The 20,844-nt window shown below is 42.1% G+C and overlaps 1 protein-coding gene across 1 annotated transcript in view; it reads right to left on the bottom strand.

The window, feature by feature from the left end:
* Positions 1-18,373, bottom strand: part of scml4 (Scm polycomb group protein like 4) — a 106,170-nt gene extending 87,797 nt beyond the window's left edge. Inside the window, exons 1-2 of the mRNA XM_048531487.2 lie at positions 18,140-18,373; positions 17,542-17,789 (exon numbers count right to left, since the gene is read on the bottom strand). Of these exons, the coding sequence (XP_048387444.1) occupies positions 17,542-17,733 (192 nt within the window). The 5' untranslated portion in view covers positions 17,734-17,789; positions 18,140-18,373. The remainder of the gene's footprint in view (positions 1-17,541; positions 17,790-18,139) is intronic.
* Between the last annotated feature and the right edge of the window lie 2,471 nt (positions 18,374-20,844).

The raw sequence follows: 20,844 nt of genomic DNA, 5'->3' as shown, positions 1-20,844 counted from the left end.
AGGAAATACAAATAAAAAGCATTTCTGTATCGTGCCACTCCTTACCACTTTATTCAGAGCTTCAACAGTCAATACATTTTTTGAAAGCTTACTGAAATGTACGAGGTAGTGCTTTTGTGATGTGGTAGTAGTGTCTTTATCTCTCAGGCCTAGGTACAAGATTTTCCTCCTCCAGAGGTGTGTAATAACACAGGTTAATTAGAAATATCTACAAATCAACCAACCATTTATGTAATAGAGATGCATATAACAACCATCACGAGATCTTATTGTGACCAGTTCAGTGGAGACTTCCTTGATACTTTTGCAACGTGATGGAGGGGATTACTTGCTCTCAGTAAAAATGCATCACGATTTTGCTTTCTATATTTTGGAACAGATATGAGATATGAGGATGTGGAGTCAAAGGGAAGTATAGCACAAAAACAAACCTTTCAGTTCATGCTGGCCAGGTATCCAAAGTTAATTTAGTCCCATTTGCCAGCAAATAAAGACAAACAGCAAGAGTTTCTACACAGTTATAAAAGGAAAATAGCTAAAATAACTGTGGGAGTCTTTGAGGATGCAACTGGGGAAACAGTAGTGGGTACCAGAAAGAGCAGATGATTTAAGACAATCTTTTGCATCAGCCTTGGTGTGAAGGATACAACAGACATCCCAAAGATAACAGATAAGCAAGGTGCTAATGGGTAGTAAAATCTTGTAACTATCTCTACCCAGTATTGACAAATTAATGAGACTAGAGGTATGCAAGTCACCAGGAGCTGATAATCTGTGCTAAAGGGTGTTTAATTTTTTTGTTTTTGATTCCTCACCAGATGTGAGTATGGCTGGCTCAGACAGCAATTATTGCCTGTCCCTTGTTGCCCTTGAGAAGTTGATGGTGTGCTGACTTCTTTGACAGTTGTAGTCCATGTGATCAGAGATAATGGGAACTGCAGATGCTGGAGAATCCAAGATAACAAAGTGTGTAGCTGAATGAACACAGCAGGCCGAGCATACTCCTGAAATGCTGCTCGGCCTGCTGTGTTCATCCAGCTACACACTTTGTTACCTTGTAGCCCATGTGATGTAGCTAGACCCACAATCGTGTTAAGAAGGACTTGGACCAAACAACAGTGAAGGTATTGTGCATTGGTATTCACTAAGCATGCTACATGCTTTCTTGACCACTTTATCCACCTGTGTTGCCATTTTCAGGGAGCAGTGGATCTGTACGCCTAGACTCATCTGTATGTTAGTGCAACTAAGTGTTCTGCCTTTTACTGTATACTTCCCCTCTGCGTTAGGCCTTCCAAAATGCATCACATTTCATATTAAACTCCATCTGCCATTTCTACACTCAAGTCCCCAGGCTATCGTGCTGTATCCTCTACCAATCCTCCTGTGTCATCAGCAAACTTACTAATCAGGCCATCTCCGTTCTCCTCCAAATCATGTATATATGAAATAACAATGGAAGTACCAGCACCGATCCCTGTGGAACACCATTGGTCACAAATGTCCAGTCAGAAAAACACCATTCCACTGCTACTGTCTGTCTTCTGTGACTAAGCAAGCTCTGCATCCATGTTACCAGCTCACTGCAGATCCCATGTGACTTCATCTTTTGTATCAGCCTGCCATGAGGACCATTGGCAGAGGAAAAGGTAGAAGTTCATAGGATAAACAAGCAGAACCAGTTTAATGAAGAAGGAGGACCATACAACATATATTGAGTAAGCTTGGGGGGGAGAAATAATAAAAAGATGCTGAAGGACAGGATAGTGAGTACAGCCAAAATTAGAGTTCTTTATAAAAATGCACAGAGTGTAAGAAACAAATTAATGAGGTGCAGGCACAGATTCAAGCTATGATATAGTAGCTGTTACGGAGTGAGGGCTGCAGGATGGTCAGGACTGAGAACTAAATGTATCCTCTTGTAATCTTTACAGGAGAGATAGGGAAAATAGCAAAGGGGGCAGAGTAGAATTAGTGATTAGAAACAGAGTCACTTCTGTGGAGAGGCAGGGGAAAAGCACCCAGTGAAAACCTTATGGGTGGAACTGAGGAAGTGTAAAGCATTGAAAATCATGTCAAATATCAACCACCTGGTAACAGCTCAGAAATGCTAGATTGTAAAAATGCTAAAATTAGGTGCTTATGTAGCAACGGCAGAGTATTACCTGTGGTTGATTTTAATCTACACATAGATTGGGAAACACAGTCAAGGTTGTGAATTTCTAGAGTGTGTCTGGGATAATTTTCTACAACAATATGTCTTGGTTGCAACAATGGGACAAGCAAGTTGGATCTAGTAATGAGTCTGATTTGATTAGTGATCTAGTTTTTGTGAGCATTTGTCAAATAATGAACATAGCATAATCGAGTTCCATGTAGTGGTTGTACGAGATAAGCAAAGATCAGATACTAGAATTTTGGATTCAAGTAATGCAGACTTTTAAAGGATGGGGTACTATCCTAAATAATGTGGGAAGCTCTGCTATTAGGAACAGTGGAGGGTGTTCAAAGAAACATTTTAAAGACAATACATGAAAAGGGAAGATTGAGAGGAGTACGAGCCAAATGCAAGCCAGGGGATCTAGTTTAGTTTGGGAACTTGATCGGCATGGACAAGTGACTGCAGGAAAATGGCAGATATGCTGATGGGTCATTTTGCTTCAGTTGTCACATCAGAAACAGGGGATAGCTTGCCACCAGTCCCAAAGTTATTAATGGAGGACCAGGGATATGGTCTAAATGAAATGAGCTAAAGTAAATCATCAACAATTGGGAAATTATCAAATCCCCAGGACCTGATAGTATCTATCGATGGGTGTTAGGTGAGGTAGGAGAGTGCATTGCCCATGCCCTAACCATAATCTTTCAGAAATCCCTGGATTCAGGAGCTGTACCTCTGGATCGGAAACCTGCTCATATCACTGCACTGTTTAAGAAGGGTGACAGAGGGAAACTAGGGAATTATGGATCAGTTAGCCTGATATGTATGGTGGGGAAATTGTTCCAGTCCATAAACAAGGATAGGGTACGATCACCTCAAAAAATTTAATTAATCAGGGAGAGTCAGCATTTTGTCATGAAGGCTAGAAGTAGATCATGCCTGACAAACATTGCAGAGTTTTTAAGAGGTGTCCAATGTTGTGGATGGAGGAAGGTCAATGGATGTTATTTATATGGACTTTCTGAAGGCTTTTGATAAAGCCCCACACAAAAGACTGCTAGCTGAGGTGGAAGCCCACAGAATCGAGGGCAAATTACTGACATGGGCTGGAAATTCTTTGAGTGGCAGGAAATAATTGGAATAATGGGCAAGTTCTCAAATTGGCAGAACGTGACTAGGGATCTGTGTTGTGGCCTCAATTATTCACAATATTCATTAATAATGACATTAAAAAAATCAAATATCCAGATTGGCTGACAAACAAAATTGAGCAGCATTGTAGATAGGGCTGACAACAGCATAAAATTACAACAGGGCATCGATAGATCAGATGAATGAGCAAAGCTGTGAAGTTACCCATTTTGGACCAAAAATGGATAGATCAAGATATTTTTTAGAAGGCACAAAGTTATATACAGTGGATGTCCAATGAGATTTGTGGGTCCAGGTACATAGTTCTTTAAAATGCCATGAACAGGTGTAGAAAATAGTCAAGAAAGCTAATGGAATGCTGGCCTTTAGGGATACAGCCATTGTACTGCAGTTTTACAAAATCATAGTTCGACCCCACTAGAGTACTGTGAGCCGATTTGGGACATTTAGATCCTGGAGAGAGTTCAACACAGGTTTACAAGGATGATACCTGAACTTCGAGGGTTAAATTATGTAGCGAGATTAGGCTAATTGGGCTTTCATTCCCTAGAATTTAGAAAGTTAAGGGCTAATCTAATCAAGGACTTCCGCATATTAACAGGGAAAGACCAGGTAGATAAAAATAAACTATTTCCACTGTTTCACATTCCTGGAACAAGGAGGCTTAGTCTAAGAATTACGGCCAGACCGTTCAGGATAGATGTGCGAAACTCTTCGACACACAAAGTATAGTGGAGGTTTGGAACTCTCTTCCTCATACAGCAGTCTCTGTGAATTCAGTTGCTAACTTTAAATCTGAGATAAACTTTTTTGTTTAGTAAGGGTATCAAGGAATATGGTCCCAAGGCAGGCATATGGATTTCAGCCACAATGTAGCCATGATCTCATTAGATGGTGGAGCAGGCTCGAGGGGCTGAGTGGCCTACTCCTGTTGCTGTGTTCCTATGACATGACCTGAAATGTCAGCACAATATTTCTAATGATTTGTGCTCCTTCTAGTGAATCTGTGAGCTTCAAGGATGTTGTGTATTTTTTTAGTTTAAGCATACTTAATTTCATCCCATCAGGTCACAGCAGAATTATCTCTTGCTCTTCATTGAGGTATCTTGCAAGCAATAATATTTTCAATGCAAACATTGTAACGGCAATTAACATTTTTACTATTGGAATATTTAGAAGGTTGGGGCATTCCATTGCGGTTTATTTTTGAGAACGGGCTTTTGAAATAAACAACTAAGGCTTTGCAGGGGTGACTGGCTTGAGGTAATGAAATTGGCCAAACACAGGATTCAGTGTGTGGAGTAATGTAATAACTTTGAGTGAGAAATCTCTGGGGGCAGTAGGTGTTTAGGGTGCCCAGAAACACAAGAAGTACCAAAGCCCAGAATTTCTCTCTAAGGATGTGGGTTTTCACAATTTTGCTTTTTAAAACCTTGCTTCTACTCTGGATTCTACAATTTGACAAGTGTCTCTGTGACTGTGTTAGTTCATAAGGAATAAGAGCAGAAGTAAACCATTCAACCAATCAGATCCACCCGCCATTCAGTGAGTTCATATCTGATCTCGTAGTCCTCAACTCCAATTTCCTGCCTTTCCCCCATAACCCTCGATTCTTTTACTGATTAAAAATCTCTCAATCTCAGCCATGAATATACTTAACAATTCAATCTCTACAGCCGTCTGTGAAAAAGAATTCCACAGATTCACTACAATCGAAAGAATAACCTCCTCCTAATCTCTGTTTTAAATGGCACTCCTGTGCAGTGGCTTAGAACATCAGCAATCCCTTTTAGTTTAAACTGTCCAGTGCAGTGTTATTTCTGGAGTTCAAGCCCTAACTAGTGTCATGGCTTTGCACTGTGAATGTCGATTTCTTCCTTTAGCTTCCGTCTAAACAAATCTTCCAGTCAATTTTATATTTTCCACTTTGCTTCGTTGTAAATATCAGCTCCCAAATTCAGGTTCCAGCATAGGTGATAAATCTGATACTTGCTCTATGTCAAAGATAATGGGAACTGCGGATGCTGGATAAGATGAGATAACAAAGTGTGGAGCTGGATGAACACAGCAGGCCAAGCAGCATCTTAGAGGAGCACAAAAGCTGATGTTTTGGAAGGATCTAGGCCTGAAACGTTAGCTTTTGTGCTCCTAAGATGCTGCTTGGCCTGCTGTGTTCATCCAGCTCCACACTTTGTTATCTTGCTCTATGTCACGTGTACCCTTGCTTTATCATTCAGCTTCCAAGGATTGACAAGCTACTTAAGACCAAAGCCGACACTGTCTCTTAGCTGCTGTCTAAACTTCTACCAAGCTTGGCTGCTGGCTTTGCACTCACTGAATTCACAATGATAAACTGAAAACAAAGAATCTCACCAAGCTCTGCCCATCTTCACAGCAATGTTACAGTAACCTCCCCACCTAAACTCTCTCCACCTATCTTCTTTTCTCTCCATCTTCAGTCCGCCTCCCCCTCTCTCCCTATTTATTCCAGAACCCTCACCCCATCCCCCTCTCTGAAGAAGGGTCTAGGCCCGAAACGTCAGCTTTTGTGCTCCTGAGATGCTGCTTGGCCTGCTGTGTTCATCCAGCCTCACATTTTATTATCTTGGATTCTCCAGCATCTGCAGTTCCCATTATCTCCAATGTGACACATGCACCCTGTTCCCAGGGAAAATAGCAAACTAACTACCTTTCAGTTCCAAAGCTTTACATAGACCTTTAACGGGAATCACTGCAGGTGTCGTGTTTTTAGTGCTTTACTGAACTGAATTTGCATGTTAAATTCTTTTTCTAAAGCTATAAAACTGTACATCCAAACATGTGAACAATGTAGTTAGATATATATCAACCTAATTATTGCATATCTTTACAACCTATAGGCTGGTGCAGTGGATGAGATACTCTCACTGTGACTTCCATATTCATCAGAGTTTCATGATAGGGATTGTGAGTTTCCAACCCTCTCAACTAAAGGTACATTTTAATTATTCTTCCATCATGTTAGTAAATTGAAGTTTTGTGGTGATTAATTGCTTCCTCTTCCTGAGAAAGAGCCTGTACTCTGGTGAAATATATAAAATAAACCAAAGAGTGTCCCTTTGCAACGTTCATTGAAGGACCTATATAAAAACCAAGGGATGAATTTTACCAGAAATTGGCTAAGTGTCAACTTTAGCGAGTTTCGTGGAGGGTTTTTCTCCTTGAGATCTGGTGAGATTTCTCACACTATTTTCTGCAACTCACCTCACTATCTGCACATCACACTTCTGACACCCACCTCGATATCTGCCTTCTTGCCACAGGCCGAACTCTTCAGGATATCCTGGCCTTCTTACACCGGCAACATGTTTAAAGAACAACAATGCTCCTGCTCTAGCAGCAGTCTGCACAGTTTGTGTGGAATTCCCAGGGCACGACAGATAGAGGAACATTAATGGCCTACTTTGCTGGCAGTGACCTGGAGGTGCTAGTGGACAGCATGATGCAGAGAAGGATCACCCTCTTGCCTCAGGACCGGCGAGGGTACTGTGCCAGCCTTGTCCTGGGTCAGTGATGTTCCCATGGTCTGGAGGAATGCCCAGCAGTGTAGGAAGGCGGCCAATGGCCTTCTCCTCTCTGCAAGGATAAATGCCGTCATCTTCTTTCTGCTACCTCACACTTAGTCACTCTCTTCTACTGCAACCACCTTCCACCAAGCCTCACGGATCTACCACTCTCGTATCAACCACAACATCTTCCCTCACTTGCTGTCAGCCATCAATCCTGCACTAAGGCTCCCAAGCCTGCATGGCCTCTTCACAGAGCTCGCTCACGAATTCAGATACCTCATCACTTTTACTCTACCTGCACTGGCATCAGCAACTGTGCCAGCCACTTCCATTACACTCAATCCCTCCCTTTGTCTCATTCCAGGAGAAGTGTCCCACAAAATATGGTGGAGAGGGTCAAGATTGCGGTGGAGTGAGGAGTCCAACATTTAGCTCTTTACCCCTCTTCAAGGCAAGAATCCTGGTTCTGACTGGTGAGGACCATAACCGGGATTGTGGTGATGCCAAAATATGCTTTTCCTGACAACCAAGCAAGAATTGTTGCCCATTGCTGTTATGTTCTCCCAGTATTGCCATTGTGAATCTAATTTTAACAAGCCTGTACCTGAGGAGTCTACATGATGTCCACAGCTAAGAGAGCAGGCCAATCAGACACCTCCATCTCCACCTCTGCGGAAGAAGCTACAGATCCCTCAGAATTCATTTTCAGATAAATAAAACCCTCGGAGGGTATTTTAACTATAGTACAGTTAGAGGAACATGCTGTGTGAACTTCAGCACTGCCACATCTCCACAGATGTCTGGAAATGCCCCAGGCCAGTTGTACTCAGAGGACAGCCAGAGACCAAATACCGACTCAGTACCAGGCAGGAGAGGAACCCATGATGTTAGCCATTCAGAACATCATCCAAATGCACATGCAGACATGGGAGCAGCAGGCAGACTTGTTGGAGGCACTGGGCAAACTGATTCAAACGTTACTGAGTCCGTGAATGCTACTTGCAAGACACGGCCTCTGCCGTTTAATGTCTGGCTGCCTCCGTGGGCAATGTTCATTGGATATACACACAGCAACCCAGCCATTGGTGCTCAGCATAAACAGCAACGCAGGTGGAGAAGGGACCTTGACTTCACTTCAGATACCTTAACTCTGAAAGACACAGGACACAGCCAAGAGGCATCCAGTCAGAGGGGGAACTATACACACACACACACACACACACACACCTGCCACCCTCAGGCCTGGGGAGAGCAAGATGAGGCAGGTGCAGTTGCCTCTGTGCAGGACACATTCAAAAAAGCAGGGCCCTCTACCCATAAATGCTCAAACAAAATCCCCATGGCCACAGGCTTCACTATTGGGCAGTCTCCCTCCATTGCATCTACAGACCCAGTGCTGCACCCAGACAGAGTGGAAAAGAAGAAGGAAGAAGGGTACGTAGGAGAGACAGATGACACTTCACGGTAAATATTTTGTAACACTCAGAAATACACATCATCATCAGAATGCCTTATTGTTACGACAGCAAGAATGAAGTGGCAGACCTTAGCCATCAACAGCGCTACACAATGTTTTATGGTCCAAGGTGTGAAGTGAGAAGGTCCTGCACCTTACTCAGGCTATGGGGCCTGGAAGGTGCTGGCAGCTTTGGCAACAAAGGTGAATCTTTCCAGATCACAGCCTATTGGGTTTAATTGGCAGTGCTATATAACATGATGAAAAATGCTTGGTGCTAAGATTTGGAGTCCATACTGTAGTTCAGTGCAAAAAATTCAGCATTTGTGATGGCATTTTGTTATCAGAGGAGTTTTTTTGCCTTACTCTAGGGGTGTCTGCTTAATGCTATTGTTCTTTGAAAGGCTTTACATTGTACAAAAGTGCACCTGCTGCCCTCACAGAATGAAATACTTACCCTCCCAATCCAGACTTAACTGTTGCACTTAACAATTTACATCATGATGGAAGCAAAAAGTCACAGCCTTTGAGTCCAGGTGATAACTCTCCCCCACCGAATATTATATTCCTTCTTTTGTTGCCCCCCCCCACTCAAAGATTAACCCCAGCAGCTTTAGTCATCTTCACATTACCACCAAAACCCATGTATTTAACTGTTCGCCTCTCCACATAACTCCCTGAGCCCCAGGCATACTGAGTCATCATTCAAGACAGAACAGTGCACCGACCCTTATTGAAACTAGTTTGGCACTGACTATTGATAAGCTCCTTCCTGTAGCTTTAGCTTTCCCTCCCGTGCTTTATCATCTCACACTTTGTATGTTCAGGCGGCCTTTCACAATTATTATCCCCTCTGCACCCCAGAATGTTACCACCAATCCCCACAGTTGAGTTCTCCAGCTCCCCTCCAACACAGCACTGGCCACTCCATCCCCCGCATCTCCTTTGACTTTTAGTGGACAGACAGCAGGACTGATTACAACCTAGTCCTCTGGCTGATTTAGACAGACATCCCTGAGTGATGTGTGCCCAGACCCCTGACTGGTCTCTGCGCAGTTCCTGACAGGGTCACTGTGATTACTTGGATGATTTGCAGTGAATCCACAAGATTGAATGTGGCCCACTCCCAGACTATAGAGTTATAAACAGCCCGACCTTAAGCCCGGGTGAGGTGGGGCAGGGGGTTACTGGATATGCAAAAACCTTAGGCAAGTCAGAGATTCTATGAACAAAGAAGACATTGCAAAGTAAAAGAGTGCTCAGACAACTACTGAGGAGTCCTGAAAAGCATTCTGGTCCAGTCCATGAGCTGGATACCTGTCACTGTTCATAAAATGTCCTGTCAGCAGCATTGCAATGAGAGGTACCAATGTGCTCTATAATGCAGTGTTGAAGTGCAGAGTCGCACTGTAAATGCATCAGAGATGTACCTTGATGATGTAGTGAGGCTGGTGTGTAACCAGTGCCAATGCCTGTAGACAGTGGGCGTGGGCAGTCACTGACAGTGCAGTGCAAGATGTTGGTGACTGGTGTCCATGATGGAGAGTTGGAGGAACAAACAGGAATCACCGGGAAACTGCTCTGACTCTCATATCAGGAATTGTTTCCACTGAGTTTCTATCATTGGGAGATTGGGAAACTGTACATCACTGAAGTGAGATTAACTAATAAAGTGATAGTAGGAACTGCTGATGCTGGAGAATCTGAGATAACAAGGTGTAGAGCTGGATGAACACAGCAGACCAAGCAGCATCAGAGGAGCAGGAAACCTGACGTTTCCGGCCCAGATCCTTCTTCAGAAATGGGGGAGGGGAAGGGTGTTCTGAAATAAATAGAGAGAGAGGGGAAGGCGGATAGAAAATGGATAGAAGAGGTGGAGAGGAATCAGACAGGTCAAAGAGGTGGGGGTGGATGGTGAATGTAGGTGGAGAGTTAGGGAGGGGATAGGTCAGTCCAGGGAGGACGGTCAGGTCAAGGGGGTGGGATAAGGCTGGTAGGTAGGAGATGGGGTCGGGCTTGAGGTGGGAGGAGGATATGGGTGAGAGGAAAGACACGTTAGGGGGGCAGGGACAAGCTAGGCTTGTTTTGGGATGCCGTAGGGGGAGGGGAGATTTTGAAGCTTGTGAAGTCCACATTGATACCATTCGGCTGCAGGGTTCCCAAGTGGAATATGAGGGAGTTGAAATGGTTCACAACTGGGAGGTGCAGTCGTTTATTGTGAACCAAGCATTGGTGTTCCACCAAGCGGTTCCCAAGCCTCCGCTTGGTTTCTTCGATGTAGAGGAGGCCTCAACAGGAACAGCAGATGTAGTATACCACATTGGCAGATGTGCAGGCGAACCTCTGCTTGATGTGGAAAGTGTTCTTGGGGCCTGGGATGGGGGTGAGGGGGAAGTGCAGTTGCAGGGAAAGGTGCCAGGTGTGGTGGGGCTGGAGGGGAGTGTGGAGCGGACAAGGGAGTCTCGGAAAGAGTGGTCCTTCTGGAAAGCAGATAAGGATGGGGAGGGAAAATATCTCCAACCCCACCACCAAAGACATTTGTCCCACCTGCCCCTACACCTCACCCCCATCCCAGGCCCCAAGAAGACTTTTCACATAAAACAGATGTTCACCTGCACATCTGCTAATGTGGTATACTGCATCCGCTATTCCTGTTGTGGTCTCCTCTACTTCGGGGAAACCAAGCGGAGGCTTGGGGACCACTTTGCCGAACACCTACACTCGGTTCGCAATAAACAACTGCACCTCCATGTCGCGAACCATGTTAACTCCCACTCCCATTCTTTAGACGACATGTCCATCCTGGGCCTCCTGCCGTGCCACAATGATGCCACCCGAAGGTTGCAGGAACAGCACCTCATAATCTGCTTGGGAACCCTGCAGCCCAATGGTATCAATGTGGATTTCACAGGCTTCAAAATCTCCCCTCCCCCCACCACACCCCAAAACCAGTACAGCTTGTCCCCGCCTCCCTAAACCTGTCCTTCGTCCCACCTATCCCCTCCTCCCACCTCAAGACCCACTCCCATCTCCTACCTATTAGCCTCATCCCAGCCCCTTGACTTGTCTGTACTCCCTGGATTGACCTATCCCCTTGCTAACTTCCTACCTACACTCACCTTTACTGGCTCCATCCCCACCTCTTTGACCTGCCTGTCTCCTCTCCACCTATCTTCTATCCACCTCCCCCCCTCTCCCTATTTATTTATTTCAGAACCCCCTTCCCCTCCCCCACTTCTGAAGAAGGGTCCAAGCCCGAAACATCAGCATTCCTGCTCCTCTGATGCTGCTTGGCCTGCTGTGTTCATCCAACTCTACACTTTGTTAATCTCTTAACTAATAATGAGATGTTATTGCATGTAAATGAATGAAAATGGGTCTTTGATCACTCAGCAGAGAGATACTCAGCTCACTGTTCAACACTTGCTTAGAGAATGGCACACCTTGACCTCAATATTGACAATTTCATTAGTGCCAATTTCACCCAGTGTTCCCAACGTTCTCACCAATGCCCACCTCATTCCAAGGCTGGGAAGAGGAAGCTGAGGGACAAGATGATTGAGAAGTATAAAATTATGAGTGGCACAGACAGGGTACGCACGAAGGACCTTTTCCCCTTGATGGAGAGATCACTGACCAGAGGGTATAGATTTAAGGAAAGGGGCAGAAAGCTTCCAGATGTGAGGAATAACTTTTTCTAGAGGGTGCTAGGGATCTGGAACTCACTGCCTTTAAAGGTGGTAGAGGCAGAAACCTTCATATTAATTTAAAAAGTATTTAGGGTGTGTGCTTGTGATGACAAGACATTCAAAGCAATGAACCAAGTGTGAGAAAATGTGATTAGAATATTTAAATAACTGCTTTTGAATAGGGTACACCTGATGGATTGAAGGGCGTGTAGATCTCTATTTCATGTAGTTTTCTTTAGTTGTATAAACACTGGGAAAGGCCTGTACCAACAGAATTATTTTGCACTACAGTTCTCCTAAAGCAAAGATAGTTGGATTAACTGAAGACTGTAATGCGTAAATTTGAGCATAATTTTATCCTAGACAATGGATAGAAAATCAAGTTCTTTCCAAATGTTTGGGTAAAGGACTGGAAGCCAGAAAAATCTTGGTAAGAAAGTAGGTGTAAATCATTATCTATTAATACTATCATGGTATTGCAGCGGACAATGTGGAATTGGATCTATTTCTAGGATAATGCAGTGCACATCATGTACTGAATTCTGAAGAAAGGTCACTGGACACGACATGTTAACTCTGATTTCTCTCCACAGATGCTGCCAGACCTGATGCGCTTTTCCAGCAATTTCTGCTTTTGTTTCTGATTTCCAGCATCCTCAGTTCTTTCAGTTTTCAAGTGTTTCCCACCTGGTCACATTATTAAGAAGGAGTAGGAAGCCAAAACGTTTGCAGCCAGAAGTGCCAAGTAGATGTTGCATCCCGATTTCCTCCTGAGGTACCCAGCCTTCAGGCAATTCAGTTCACTCTATGTCATATGAAGAAAAGACTGAAGGCGTTGGATCCTGCAAAGGCAACAGGTTCTGACAGCATTCCAGCATCACAACTGAAAGTTTGTGCTCCAGAGTGAGCTGTGCTGCTAGACAAGTTGTTGTCATACTTCAGCAGAACTGACATGGACTGAGAAATGAAAAAATATTACCCATGCATGTCCTAGCTACAAAAACAGTTCATTCTGGCTAAATACTGCTCCATCAACTTTAGTCTTGCTCATCAGTAAAGTGATGGAGGTGTAGCCAACAGGGCTATTATTACCTCATTTGCATTGCAATAATATGTTCACTGGTGATCAGTTTGGGTTTTGATAGCGCCATTCAGTGCCTGATCACATTACAGCCTTGGTTCAAACATCGATTAATGAACAAAATTCCAGAGGTGAGGTGAGAGTGACCTTGACGGTATTAAGGCAGTGACTCAGCAAGCGTGGCAACCCTCATAAAACAAGTCAATGAGAATCTGGGATTAAACCCTCCACTGTTGCAGATATACCTGGCACATAGGAAGATAGCTGTAGTCCTTGGGGGTCAGTCACCTCAGCCCTACAGCATCTCCCTGCAGGAGTTGCTTAGGGTAGTGTCCTAAGCCATGAAACCCCCTCTATCGTAAGTACAGAAATAGGTGTGTTTGCAGATGATTGCAGACTTGTCACCACCATTTGCAATCTCTCAGATGCTGAAGGAACCCATATCCATAAGTAACGAGACCTGGACAGATGTGTGACAAGCAATAGACACACCACACACGTGCCAGGCAATGGCCATCTCCAAGAAGAAGGAATCTAAATCACATCCCCTAAATGTTCAATGGCATTGCAATCATTGTCCTCACTGCATCCTCACTTGGCAAAGCCAGTCCTGGACCTACAAAACACAAATCTGGTATCCCTCATGGCTGATCAGCTTATCAATAAGATCATAGCTGATTTGTTTGTGTTTCAAATTCCATTTTCCAACCTTTCCCCGATAACCTTTGATTCTCTTGCCTAACAAGAAAATAGTCACCTCTGTGTTAGCCATATTCAGTGATTCTGCCTCCAGTACTTTCACAATCCTCTGAGAGAGAGAAAAAAAATCCCCCTCATCTCTATCCTAAAGGGTGAAACCGAATTTTTAAACAATGCTCTCTACTTCTAGCCTTACCAGAAGAGAAAACATACTTTCAACATTGACCTTGTCAATACCATTCATAACCTTACACACTTCAATCCCTCACTCTTATAAACAGCACTGGAAACAAGCCTGGCCTCTCCAGCCTTTCCTCACAGGACCATTCCAGGTATCAAACTAGTAAACCTCCTCTGAGCCACCTCCAAAACATTTACACCAAAGCTGCACATAATTTTGCTCATGCCAGTGCACCGTTCTTCAGCATAACATCCTTCCTTTTATGTTCAATTTCAATCATAATAAAGGATAGCATCCCATTAGCCTTCTTGACTATTTGTTATACCTGCATCATAGCCTTTTGTGACATGTCCGTTGATACACGGATGCCTCTGCACCCTGGAATTCTGTAATTGCTCAACATTTGCATAAAACTCGTCTTTTTTTTAAAACTCGTCCTGCCAAAGTGAACAACTTCACATTTTCTCAAATTATCCTCCAACTGCCAGATTTTTTCCAAATCATTCTACTTATCTCTATTCATCAGCAACTTAACTGAAAGAATTTCGAGAAGTACGTAAAGAGGAAAAGATTAGGGAGGACAAATGTAGCCCTTATTGGCTGAAATGGGAGAATTGATCATGGAAAACAAGGAAATGGAAGAGTAATAAAATAACTCATTTTCTTCTGTGTTTATCAAAGAAGACAATTTTTTCCCAGAAATGATTGGAAAGCAAAGGTATGTTGAAAAGGAGGAATTGGAGGAAATTAGTAGTAGTAAGAAAATAGGATTAGAGAAATTTACAGAACTGAAAGCTAATTAATTCCCAGGGCCTGATAATTTACATTCCAGGGTGCTAAAGGAGATCGTCATGCAAACAGTGAATGCTTTAGTTGTCATTTTCCAATCTTCTATAGATTCTGGGATAATCCCAGCAGATCAGAGGGTGTCAAATGTAAACTCACTGTTTAAAAATGGAGGGAGGGAGAAAACTAAGAATTACTAGACCAGCTAGCCTAATATCATTAATCAGGAAGATGTTGGAATCTATTATAAAAGATTTGGGAACAGGACACTTAGAAAATACCAATGGTATTGCACAATGTCAACATGGGGTTATGAAAGGGAAATTGTGTTTGACAGGCCCACTGGAGATTTTTGAGGAGATAACTTGTAGAATAGACGAGAGAGTATCAGTGGATGTGGTGTGTTTGGATTTTCGGAAAAGTTTTGATAAAGCCCCATGTAAGAGGTCATCAAGGAGGGTGGGGAGGGAGGTATATTCGTTGACAGAGTGGAGAGCTGTTTGAAAATGTTGAATTATCACATTTTTACAGTTGCAGCCATTGGAGCTCAGAGAATAGCTGATACAGCTACCCTGACTGATGGAAAAAAAAAACCCACAAATAAAATGAGCCTGTCAGGCATGAAAACTCAGTCCAAGATCCATGTCCATCTTTGCTGCCTTGGTGCGCATGATCCGAAACGCCCATTCCATGACCTCACTGGCAGTCATGGCCCATGGTTTGGGAACCCCTGCACTAACAACAACTGAAGCAAATCTGCAATTCAAGGCAGCCATGACAGCAGTAGTAGGGGAGTGCACCAGGCTGTATTGTAGGCTGTGACTGTTTTGTTGCTTTTAGAATGAAGTAAACATGTAACCGATTTGCAACAGGAATTTGAAGACTAGGATTTGTTCTATGTTGACAGATCTGGTGTTGACAGAGGGTTTTTATTTAAAAAAAGCAGCATTATGAAATGAGAAAGAGAAATAAGACAGAGAAAGAAACAACACTAAATATATTGTTTTAATTACCAATGTGAAACACAGAGCAAAGCTCTGATTGCTTACTGAAGGCTTTACGACCTTTTTCTATTAAATACAAAAGAATATTCTTCCCCAAACTACGTGTGAGCTGTGCTCTAAATGTTAAGTAGAAGCTGTTTTTTAGAAATGCCTATTGCAACATGTGTTCTGTTTTTAAATATTTCAGGGTTAGACCGTATCGTAGACCGCGGACAGGTCCACTTCAGTTCTAATTTCTTTTTTACACCATTAGCTTAAAGTCAATGATTTTTTTTAGAAATGGCTAACTACTGCAATATTTTTCACCACAGTCATTGTTATTAGATTAGGGAAGCAGAATGTTTGATTGTCACACAGCTGCAATATTACATTAGTTCTCTGTCTTCATTTCCATGTTGGCTGTTAACTGGTTTTTAGATTCCTGAAAATTACTAGAAAATAATTTAGCAGTCAACAGCTAATTAAAAACAAACCATTCAGTTCAGAAAAAGCCTGGATAATGTTTTATCCAGATGTTTTCATAGGGCCATATGATATTCATATCAATTTCCTTTCTCATTAATTTCAGAATTAAGGAAGAATGGGGCTCACCAACAATAAAAATAACCTGGAATTAAGGTTTAATTGGCTAAAAAAACCTGTTAATTCAAAGGACCACCCTCAAAAAGGTTGTTTTTTCGTACCTGAAAGTAAACCTAACCTTGATGTTAAACATAGTAAGCATTTTGGGAAAATTTCTTGTATTTGCTATTTGTAACAAATATAGAAACATGTTCTTTATAAATAGTACTTAGGGAAAACTCATTCTGTAACAACAATCTGTACCATTGATACCAAAGACAAGCTGCTTTCCTCAGCTGTTCTATCGATGAAGTTCATAATACATGGTGATACAGTAAGGGATTTTTAAAATAATTCACAATAATTAATCGAAATCTAAACATTGGACTGATCGCTTTCATATTTTAAGGTAGTTGCAGAAACACAGTGAAATGGTTTAGGCTGACAATCTCTGAAAATTAAAATACCCTGTTTCCTTAGTAACAAGTATGAGAGAGGTCATTAATATGCATATACAGAACAGAGAAAAATATATTAACAGGTTTACGGGAGTCAATACTAATTCTGGCAACCTCAAAATCTCTGCACTCCACTTTCACGTTTTCTTTTTATTTAGATTCCTTGTGAATTGAACTTACTGGAAAACTGCTATTGCAGTTATTTATTACATATTGCATTAGAGATTTAGTTTCTGAATCCTTTACTGGCGGGTGAGAAAAGGAATCTGATGTGCAACTCAATGCATTCCAAGTAGGATTCTCTGTTTGAGTGTGAAACAATGTTTAGAAATTCATTATAATAATGTCATACAATCATAATGGAATTCATTATCTCTCACTGACATCATTTGATGAAGAACAAGGTAATCAATTGATTATACTTTTACAACAACATTTCATCACAGTTTTTGGATCAAGTATATTCGTATGTAATCCCTTATGTAATGCACGTAAATCACAGATTACATCCGGATCTTACTGAATAGTAAAAGCAGTGGAAAGGTCTTTACTTGAAAACTTATTTAGATTCTGTGTCTCAGCACAGCAGCAATTTGTGTCATTTCTAGTTTGCTTACAAAAGAGATTGGAACTTGTAAGCTTAGGTAACAGTTCTTACAGTTACATGCCTGAGTGACTTTACATATGTAGTTAATTTGCACATGCACAGTGCATCCTTCACACTGCAGAGATAGAATAAAGTCACAGGGATGCAACCATATTTACCTTGCTTCCAGGCTTTGGTCCTCTCTTTTTAGGTATTTTCAGCGGTAAAACAATTTTAGATGGAGCTGCCACAACATTTTGCACAGCCAGTTTAAAAGCTGACTGAAGGAGCTCCTGTCTCCGTTTTCTTCCTGGTTTCCTTCCTCTTCGCCCTGGTGTATGCTCTGAAGCCACTTTCATTGCAGACTGCATTTCACTCTCTTCAGATTGTGGTGGCAAGGGAGTAGCAATGCTGTTCAGGATAGCAACTAGAAGAACAAATGACAAGAAGAGAGAGAGAGAGGAAATTAAATGACAGGGTAAAGATGATCTGAAAAAAATTGCTGCAAATTTCTCAATTTTTTAGGACGATTATTATTCTCTTTTTACATTGAGACCTCTTAGTGCAGTTCAAACTATTATACATACAGCACATAGATGTGTAGACATGACACAAACCACCTTCTTCAATGTAATTACCTGTACATCTTAATAACACGTACTTAAATTGTATACAGTAGAATAAAATCTGTTTGTATTGACTTATGTGACTAACCCAACACTTCTTAAATTAATGATTACGGACATGCAAGACAAACCATTTGCTAGTTCTTATTACCTGTTTAGCTAGACTACAACGTTAAACCTCTAAAGTAGTCAAGGCAGGAACACATTTATTGCACAGGCACAATAAACTGGCAAAGCCCATCTTTGCAACGCTTTTCCTTGTAAACTAAGACTCCAGCAGCCTAGTGTTCCAGCTGCAAACATCTCATTAAACTAATGCATTCAGGGCAGAGCAGAAACTCGATTTGCCATGGCTACAACAGTGAATTTCCATTACGATGACAGCTTAAACCACATCATGTCCGGAAACCAACCAACCCTGTGCATTCAGAAAAGAAAAAAAACATATTACATACAGAAAATGAAGCCTGTATGTGGTATATCTTCCTTCCTCTCAATCAGCTCAACAAGGAAATGTGCTGTCAAGAGAGAGGAGAGAGAAATATATTCTTTTAAATGTCAAGTAAATAAAATTTAAAATGCAACCCACAAAAATAAATCAGACTTGTGGCTATGAATTAACACAAAATAAAATGTTATGTAGTATCCTTTCTTTATTTCCCTATGATTTGAGATGGAATAGCACAGAATTCTAAATTATTGTATTTTTTTCTCTCTTTGCAACTCTCCCCTATTGTTTTAACGTTTGCAGAAGCATGCTGTTTCATGCTACTTGAAATACAATGGTTCTCAATCAGGCATTTTTCTAGTGTTACTCTTTTAGGCTACCCTATTTGGCCCTCCTCCACTGTTTCCATGGAAACCGCACTGAAAATGTCAAGTCAGCACTCCACCGTCTGTCACTAACATAACTCGCCCTCCCATTCACATATGGGAAGCTTAATGTGTGGCAACACATCTTCGCCAGCTCACACAACAGTGGGCAGCACTATGGGGCTAAATGAGTGACAAAATTCCCTTGAAGATTCACAGAAAGTTACAAGTAATGTGGTTGAGCCCAGTGCCTGTCAGATTATTGCCCCAGAGTAACCAAGATGAGATGAAAATCAACTCATCTGAGGCAGCTATTCTGCATGGGAAGAAAAAGACATTATTTCTGACTTAATATCGACCTTGTGAACTTCAGCAGGAACATTGTAATGCTACAAATGGCACTACAAATTTAAACAATCTTAGTGTCGAACGCAGAGCACATGTTATCCATAAAATACGTTCAGGGATTCTGTTAAATTAAAATCCATAAATTCAATATTTTTAACATATAATATGTCTGACTTTGCACCATTCCAAAGAATGCTATTTAATTAAAATGCTCTTGTTTAAATGAGGCATGTAGCCTTAGGTAGGAAGGTGGATGTAACATCAGACCCATTCTGTTACTACTATGGTTTGACTCCTGGCTTGAAGAGTATTGAATCCTGTGTCAGTGCTGTAGAAATAGAAAATTATGCTAAGTTCCTCCTAAAGTAGTCCCCTAAATGTCTGAATAACTCGTGTTGATGGGTGCAGGGTGTGGTCACCATTCCACAGGTACCACAGTAAACTATAGAGGACTTCAGAACAGAGTCCAAGTTAGTGATTAATGTTTGCACATACATTGCATTGGCAGGCAGGGCTGCAGAACAGCATTTAAAAACAAAAACCGTAGCTCTTCTTCCTAAAACAGGGTCGGGGTGGTACGGGGAGTGGGTTTGACAAGTGCATAGCAGACAACAGCCTTGCATACAATGGCCACAGGAGGAGCAGGAATAATGAACACAAGAACATAAATGTCAGTCACACAATATCAGCAAAGAGTAGCAAGTAGTAGCAGAACCAAATGATTGAATACAAGAACTTACTGTCTCTTGTGCTGAATTGTGTACAGGCACTGCTCAAGTATAAAAGTTCGTCTATTTAGTAGTTCAGTCAGAAGGACAAACAATATACCTGATGGCCCTCTAAGGATGTAGTTGACACCATGTGAGGTTATCCTCAGTGACAGCTTCTGAATTACAGTTTCAGCACAGTCAATGCAGCTATCGTCGCTCCCATTTATCATTACCTATGCTGGTCATTCATAGCTGCTGTAAGGTTGGCACAAGGCAAGGTTACATTCTGTACCACCAAAGCTTCAATGTAGCACAGTTTCTCAGAATAAAGTAACATGAGGTCTGTAGATTGCCATAAAATCAAGACATTTTCAGGAACATGGGAATTCACCTGATTGGTCTGATCACAAACAAACTGGGCATCAGTCACCTGAACTCGTTACAATGTATGACTCTCCACTTTCAAGGGAAGCTATCCCTACTGATTGGTGTGACCATAATTGGGGGGGTGCGACATGCATTTAAAATTATCACCAAATTGCCTAAAGGTAAAAGAACGTTTAATGCACAGATAGTTATTAGGATATGGAATAGCCTGCTAGAAACAGCAATGAAAACAGTATCCAGAAGAGATTTTAAAACAGAAACAGATAAATATTTTTCAAAGTAAGGTTTCAAAGAATATGGGGAGCCATAAAGAGAATGGAAGCTCTTATAGGAAACCCAGACTATGGTCTTTTTCTGTGTACTATTATTCCAGTGCAAGTGGAAATGCATGTGGAATCTGGACTACCCAGAGACAAAGGCCTGCCTCGCTTTTGCCGACAGCCAAACTAGTCTGAAAATGCCTGATCTCAGAAGCTAAGCAGACTCAGTCCTGGTTAGTACTTGGATGGGAATGCCAGGTGCAGTAGGCTTTCAGGGTGCCATGGTGGGGGTTAGTGGTTAGCATTGCTGTCCCACAGCTCCAGGGGCCTTGGTTTGA

Source organism: Stegostoma tigrinum, chromosome 4 (genome assembly GCF_030684315.1).
Source record: "Stegostoma tigrinum isolate sSteTig4 chromosome 4, sSteTig4.hap1, whole genome shotgun sequence".
Classification (NCBI taxonomy): Eukaryota; Metazoa; Chordata; class Chondrichthyes; order Orectolobiformes; family Stegostomatidae; genus Stegostoma; species Stegostoma tigrinum.
Note: the sequence above shows the minus strand (reverse complement) of the source record. Positions and strands in the feature narration are given on the sequence as shown.